At 59.3% G+C, this 7,226-nt stretch overlaps 2 protein-coding genes across 2 annotated transcripts in view; both read left to right on the plus strand.

The window, feature by feature from the left end:
* The window catches only part of GNAI2 (G protein subunit alpha i2), a 53,874-nt gene that overhangs the window by 10,642 nt on the left and 36,006 nt on the right, over positions 1–7,226 (plus strand). The gene's annotated exons all lie outside the window — the stretch shown is intronic.
* Positions 6,039–7,226, plus strand: part of SLC38A3 (solute carrier family 38 member 3) — a 5,896-nt gene continuing 4,708 nt past the window's right edge. The window contains exons 1-4 of the mRNA XM_006909122.2: positions 6,039–6,226; positions 6,317–6,398; positions 6,563–6,678; positions 7,213–7,226. The exon at positions 7,213–7,226 is cut by the window's right edge and continues 81 nt beyond it. Coding sequence (XP_006909184.1) covers positions 6,126–6,226; positions 6,317–6,398; positions 6,563–6,678; positions 7,213–7,226 — 313 coding nt within the window. The 5' untranslated portion in view covers positions 6,039–6,125. The remainder of the gene's footprint in view (positions 6,227–6,316; positions 6,399–6,562; positions 6,679–7,212) is intronic.

A 7,226-nucleotide genomic window follows, 5' to 3' on the forward strand; every position in this document is an offset into this window, starting at 1 on the left:
GAATGAGTCTCTGACTCCTTGGCGTCGGGAGCAGAGGACTGTGCTTCTGAGAGAGGTTGGGGGTATGTGTCTCAGAACTTTATTCTGCTTGGGCCAATAGAGCCCATATCTCACTGGCTTCTCAAGTCACCCCTTTATTCAGTCCTGGTTCTCCTGGCCCATGTCACAAAACCGCCCCCAGTCTAGGGCTCCAGGTGGCCAGACCAAGAGAAATTGTTGCTCTCGTCCCAGTGTCTGCTGCCCTAGCTAGCAGCCTTGGAGTCTCAGACAAATGGACAGGCTGGGTAGTTCATGGTCTCTGGATAAGGTCAGGGAAGGTTTTTGAGCTGAACTGAGTATACCTTGGTTTGAGGGAAAAACCTATTTTGGGGAGGTTGGGGTGTGTGTGCAGCTTATACTGTAGCAGGATAGGAGCCCTGAAAGAGAATGTTCTAGTGCCGACAAGACAGGATCCAGGTGCCACTTGGAGCAGGCGAGATGGCTTGGGGGCTTGGTAAGGACCTTGAGCCCATTTCATTTATTTAACCTTTACTGAGTACCTACTATGTGCCCTGTGCACCTTCAGTCTGGAAGGTAGAGGGCTGGCCTTGGACTCTGGATAAGAAAACAAACATAGGGGTGGGTGGGGCGTTCTAGAGGATCAGGCAGGGCTTCTGGGGACCAAAGGGAAGGACCAGCTGCTGGGGCAGTGGGAGCTTTCCGGCTAGCAGACCGGAGTAGCTTGGTGTTGAATTTCCGCTCTGCGGGCCACGTCCTGTACACAGCTTCTCAGTTGGCACGTCTGCACACGTGCATGGCTATTGAGGATGGGGTCCCTTCAGCTGATCATTGTCTCCGTATATCTTTCCTGCTGTGTGGGTAGAACAGACCTGGGTGCTGGACTAGGGGGCTCTTTCCAGCTGGGCCTGGCCTTGTGGCCCTAGTGGACTCAGTTTACCCTCTGGATGTCCCTGCACCTGGGGACATATCTTGCCCTTGCGGGAACATGGAAATGCTGTGGCAGCCTTCTTGTGGTTCTGCCTGGTCATCCCAACGGTGCTCACGGGGTGCTGCGCCCTCGCCTGCTCCTTCTTCCCTTCCTGCTCCTTCCCGGGCTCTCTCTGTGTCTTTCACGGACTGTCCCTTGCCATCTCTTGCTGTCTCCTCTGTCTCTTTCTCCATCTGCCATCTCTGGCTGGTTGGCCATCTCTGGTTATCCATCCCTCTCGTTCCCTGTCTGAATGTCTATCCATCTATGTCTCTCTGTAGTTTCATAGTTTGTGTCGCTCTGTGTCCATCTGCATTTCTCTGTCTCCCTGAGCCTCTGTCTGAATCGTATGCATGGAGGCATGTATCGTGTGTGTGTTTTCTCTCCCTGTCTTTCTCTTCCTTCCCTCTGCCCCTCTCTGCTTCTTCCTGACACTGGATGGAGCCTCTCCTTCAGGCTGACCTTGCCTTTAGCCCCCCCATCGGGGTCTTCAATGAGTCCTGAGCTGCCCCGGGCCCCTGCTCCAGCTTTCTTTGGGGCCAGAAGTCCGGCTGTCTAAATATTTGGCCGCCTCCAGGGGATTCCGGGTCAGCAGGGAGGAGGATGGACTGGCTGGCTCAGGGTCTCCCCTGCTCCTGGGGAGCCACAGACACGTGATGTCCTGTCCTTTGCCTCAGCTGGACCTCAGGCTGCACGTCCCTCTCAGCGGGCTGGCAATTGGGGGGAGGGGGCTGCTGCTGGCTCTGGTCCAGTCTTGAGCCAAGAGATTCCAGCTGCAGCCTCCTCTGGGGGCAGCCTGAGCAAGGAGGGTCCAGGTCTGGGCGAGAGGAGAGGCCTAGGTGTCTGAGGCTTAGCCCAACTCTGAGCAGGGTTGTGTAGAAAATGTACCCTGTCACAGGAAAGTCCACCTTCTGGCCCCAGCTGGGCTCCTCAGATCTTTCTAGACACTTCCGGATACCCAGAACACAGAAGCACAGACCCCAGACATAAGGGCCAGGAGGCTGGAGGATGAGGGATTGGAGCGGCCAACATGGCAATGTTCTGGGTCATCCGCCTATCCCTGGATGTGCCCTTCCTGCCTGCTACCCCCTCAGTACCAGCCAGGCATTGGCCACACCAGTGTCGTTGACAGGGAGGAAGTAGTAGATGCAAAGACTGGATCTACCTGGGTCAAAATCTGGAGTCGTAGGTCTGGAGGAGGGGCAAGAGGTGTGTTTTAGTACCTTCCCCTCCCACATACCTGTTACTAGACCCCTGACCTTGGCAGTCAGCCCCCTACCTACCCCTGTGGCTGTGTCTTGAAAACACACAATTCAGAGATGTATCTCCTGAATCCAGTTTCCCTACTGACTGAGAGCTTGTCCAAGGAGATTTCCCCTGAAGCCTGCAGAAGCAGGTAGGCGGAGGGGTGCCAGTCTGGAAGGGGCACCTTGTCTCAGCCGAGAAGGGGCGTGGTAAAGATGGGTGAGCTGGAACCGAGGGCAGCCTCATCCCTCAGCCCCCAGGGATAACAATAGTGGACCCTCAAGCCAGGCCAGCTGCCTCTCCTCTGAGATCTAGCTCGAGGCTAGGGCTGCCCAGGCACAAGAAGCCTGGGGGCCATGGCAGCAAGCTCTGTGGGGCAGCGGCCACGGGACTGAGGGAAGGACAGTGTGGTCGCCTCCCTGTAGCCAGACTGCTACTACAGACCTGCTTCCATCCCTGATTATTGGGGAAGAAGACAGAGAGATGTGCTTCCCACAGAAGCTGATGCAAGCGGTGGCCCCGTGGTGGCCTGGATTCCTGGGCCTCGAAATCTTTAATTAGCCAACCTCGACACCCTCCTAGGTGTGCCTGACGAATTCTCACCCTGTGATGCCCACGTGGGCGGGCAGGCGTTACCTGCTGCACTAACCCTGTGGCTCCTGTTCTCTCTTGTCCCTTATCTCCCAGGAGAGCAAACAGGCCCCGGGGCAGTGGGCTGGGCCATCGATTTACTGCCCAAGCCCATGCTGCACCCTTGACAGATGCCCTTCTGATGACCCACCAAAGGTTACAGCGATCTCCCCATCCCAGAGCCTGACTGAGACCTCATGAGCTGCTCTGGGGGCAGAGGCCTCGGGGAGGCTCCTCACTCTGTCCCCAGCTTTGGTCAGACTTCGAGGGATCCCTGGAGGGACAGGAGGACACTGAAGTCCTGAGTGGGCAACGCTCTGCCTATCATCACACAGTGAAGCAGGACTGGGCCAGCTTCAGACTCGGAGTGTCCACTCGGGGATCCCCCCGGAGTGAAGCTTTCCTTAGGCAGTGGTGATCCCCTGGGTCCTCCTGACTCCCTGAGAGAAAGAGGCCTGAGAGGTGGCAGTCCTGAGGGGTGGGAACTGTCAATAATGAGTGCCAGCTTCAAGGAATGGCTGGGGGTCCACATGCCAGGCTGGTGCTAATCGCTACCCTGGGCCCCGGCCCTTAGCCCTGCACTAGACTGAAGTACAGACTCCTTGACCTGGCCTTCGAGGCTTTGTCAGGCTTGTCTGTGGCCCTGGAACCCTCATTTTACCTGTGGCCCTGGAACCCTCAGTGCCTGTCTCATACCATACCTCAGGGCCTTTGCCCATGCTGTGCCCTCTGCTTGAGTCGCTCTTTCCCATTTCCACATCTGGGGGACTCCCACTGGAATTTTGGAACTGGCTCTATCACCTCCTCCTCCAGGAAGCCTTCCTTGATGCCTCACTCTCCCCCTTTTTAAGTCCCAGCACTATGTGGCTCACACTCACTCATTGCCTGTCTCATACCACACCTCAGGGCCTTTGCCCATGCTGTGCCCTCTGCTTGAGTTGCTCCTTCCTATTTCCACATCTGGGGGACTCCCACTGGAATTTTGGAACTGGCTCTATCACCTCCTCCTCCAGGAAGCCTTCCTTGATGCCTCACTCTCCCCCTTTTTAAGTCCCAGCACTATGTGGCTCACACTCAGCTGCATCAGGAGCCATAGGGTGAGGGATGTGATTGGGAGTTTTGTCCCTTCCAGACTGAAAGCCACTTGAGTAAGGGTATTCCATGTCCTCTCTGGGATCTCAGGCCAGCTCAAGACCCAGCAACAATAGACAGGTCCCGAAGGTCTAGGCCCAAGTCATGCTGGAGGGTCGGGGAACCCGGAGCCAGGACCTCAGGCACCTTGGCCCATGACCATGCCATGGGCTGTGGTCTCCCTGGAAGCAGTGCTTGACTGCGAGGGAAGGATTTTAAGGCAGAGAAGGGTGCTTTGTCTAGGCTGCCGACTCAGCACACTCTGAGGGCCTGTCCCAGCCTGCCCAGGCCAGGAGGTCTGGCAAGGGCCACCCCAGCTGAGAGCCAGGGGGCACTCCCGAGTGACTCTGGAGACCAGGTGCTGGCACCTCCACACCCAGCTGGGATCCTTGGAGGCACGTGCTGATGATGAGCCTCTGGGCTGGGGCATGAAGACAGGCTGGTCCAGGACTCTGGTCCAGGCGAAGAGAGCGTGAGAAGAGATGTTCGCATGTCACGGTCCTGAGCGGGCAGGGCTGGAGGAGAAGAGGGTTCAGATGCCAGCATCGGAGCAAGGAGAGGCAGACTGAGGTGTACAGCGGGACCAGGGGCAGGGTCCCCAGGACTGACATGCCTGGGATCTGAACTCTGGTCAGGGGCTACCCGAGGCACAGCGGGGTGATCCTCTGGTCAGTTCTGTGTGGCCTCTGGGACACTCGTGCCTGAGGCCTGAGCCTAGCCACCCCTACCCACCCACAGTCCCAAGTGCTAAGTTCGAGACCCCTGGTGATCCAGGTTCAAGAGCGGACCTGAGGCCATCGGGCTCTGGAGTGGGGGTAGGGGATTCGGAGCGGATTCCGGGGTCCCGAGCAGACAGTGCCATGGCATCATGACTAGGTTCTGGCTGGCCTACCTGGCAGTGTTGCCGCATCCATTGTCACCACTCTGGCCTCAGCTCTCCTGCTGGTTTGTCTGGCCTTCACAATATCCTGATAGATCCTGGGGGCACTATACCAAGGTAGCTTCTGGGCATAGTATGGGTGGCTCTCAGCCCCCACAGTGATGGGAGAGGGGCCAGTGGGCCGTTGGGAAGTGGGTAGGGATGGGGGGTGGAGAGAAAGGCAGTTGGCTCCTTTGAGACCCAGCAGAGCCATGCCCTAAGCACGAGAAAGGGGACAGATCCAGTGGTCAAGGCCCCTCTACAGCTGGCCAAGGCCTTGAGGTCCCGGCCTGGGGCTCCAGGAAATGGGGCGGAGCTCAAAGATTCCTGGAGGATGGGCACCTAAGAGTGGGGGGGTCCCTAGCAGGGGAGGAGAGCCTTGAAGGAAAACACGGCCCTCAGGCCAGGGCTGTGTGGAGGGTGAGGCCTGTGTGGCCCAGAGACTGGGCCCTGGGGCACCCATTTCCTGGAAGGCCCCCTGAGGGCCCTTTGCAGCCAGGCGGGCAGGGCCCAGGTGTCCAGCCACCCAGCACTGCCTCAGGCCTCCTGGCTCTGGGGGGGGTAGCCTCTGCGCCTGCCGTTCCCAGTGCCAGCTCTCAGCCCACAGAGGGCCCTTTGTTCTGGCTGCCAGCAGTGCCCGCCGGGCAGCTGGGAACAGAGCCCGCAGCCCTCACCCGCTCCCGAGGCCTCCAGCCGTCGGGCCGTGCCATTCTAGGTTGGCTAGGAGGCCCCTGGCACACAGGGCCGGCACAGGAAACTGTCTCCTGGTATCAACGTCAGGGACGGGGAGTCAGTCCAGGGTCCACCCCCGGAGAGGGGCCCAGAGGCCTGGGACTCAGCATAGCAGGGTCCTGGCACCATGGGCTCTGGCCTCAGGTCATCTGGCTGACCTTCCTTACAGATGGGGAAACTGAGGCCTTAAGGACTTGCCTAGGCTGGCATGTGTGTGTGTGTTGGGGGGAGCGCTAGGTACTGGCTGAGGTGTCCCCTCAGGATGTCCTGGAGAGCTCAGGTGTCTGAGCCCTACTCCCCCAAAGGTCTCTGGGTGGCAGCAGGCAGAGCACCATGTGCATGAATGTCCTGAGCGACCCTCTGGGAGGTGTGCTACGGCTGAGACCCTGTGGGAGGCTGCCATGGGCCCAAGAGCAGGAATAATCAGAGGGACCATTCGCTCTGCAGACCCCTGAGTGTGTCGGTGTGCGAGCTAGCACTCCTGGTGGCGGTCCCTGAACCATGGAGGCACCTCTGCAGACGGAGATGGTGGAGCTGGTGCCCAACGGCAAACACTCGGAGGGGCTACACCCGGTCACCACCCCCGCAGCAGGCAACCAGAGGTGAGCAGAGGAGGGACCCAGTCGTGGGTGAGGGCGGGGTGCAGAGCGAGGGGCGGGAGCTGAGCTGCCTGCCCTGGCCTGTGCCTGCAGGGTCGAGGGCCCCCGACGGAGCAGTGTGGAGGGCGAGGGCTTCCTACAGAAAAGCCCCAGCAAGGAGCCACACTTCACTGATGTGAGCCAGGGCAGCGGAGCGGGCTCGGGGCACCGTGGGGAGCTTGGGTGCGGCAATGAGGTGCTCTGGGGCAGCGATGGGTGGCTGAGGGGCGGTGAGGGGGACGCGCTGAGATGCCCTCCCGACCTGCCGACTCCCCCCCCATCTCACGCCGGTGCCCGCAGTTTGAGGGGAAGACATCGTTTGGGGTGTCGGTGTTCAACCTCAGCAACGCCATCATGGGCAGCGGCATCCTGGGCCTCGCCTTCGCCATGGCCAACACGGGCATCATCCTTTTCCTGTGAGTGCCGTCAGCAAACCTTCTAAAGACAGGAGCCCTAAACGGGCCACCAACCGTGAACTTCTAGGACCCCCTGGTTTTTTTTCTCAAGACCCAGGTTGCAGTGGGTGGGCACTTAACTCTCAACCCAAATCACGGCTGAGAAAACAGCCACAGTCGAACAAATACACGTCATTTCCCAGTAAACCCACTGAGATGACAACACGAGGCCAGCCTCGCCGGCCTGAGTCTGCCCGTCTACCACATTTACACGTGACGGACGAATTCCCACAGCCAGGCCCGTGTGGGCACACGTGTTCTCACCTGGGAGCTCTTTTCTGCAGCCAAATGGAAAACACGTTTGTTCCAAGAACTCAAGGGGAGGTGATGCCTGGAGGGCCTCTTCTGGGTCATGGTCCCCCCCTGGGTCAAACTGGGTGGCGTTCACCGCCCCTGGGGTCCGCCCTTCCTACATCCACATCTGCTGGGGGTCCAGACACCTGGGTCACAGACCCCATACGCACAGAGCCCTTTGCCCGCTGCCAGCCAGAGGAGCCCAGCAGCCTTTC

The sequence above is a fragment of the Pteropus alecto genome, unplaced genomic scaffold (assembly GCF_000325575.1).
Source record: "Pteropus alecto unplaced genomic scaffold, ASM32557v1 scaffold53, whole genome shotgun sequence".
NCBI classification, from domain to species: Eukaryota; Metazoa; Chordata; class Mammalia; order Chiroptera; family Pteropodidae; genus Pteropus; species Pteropus alecto.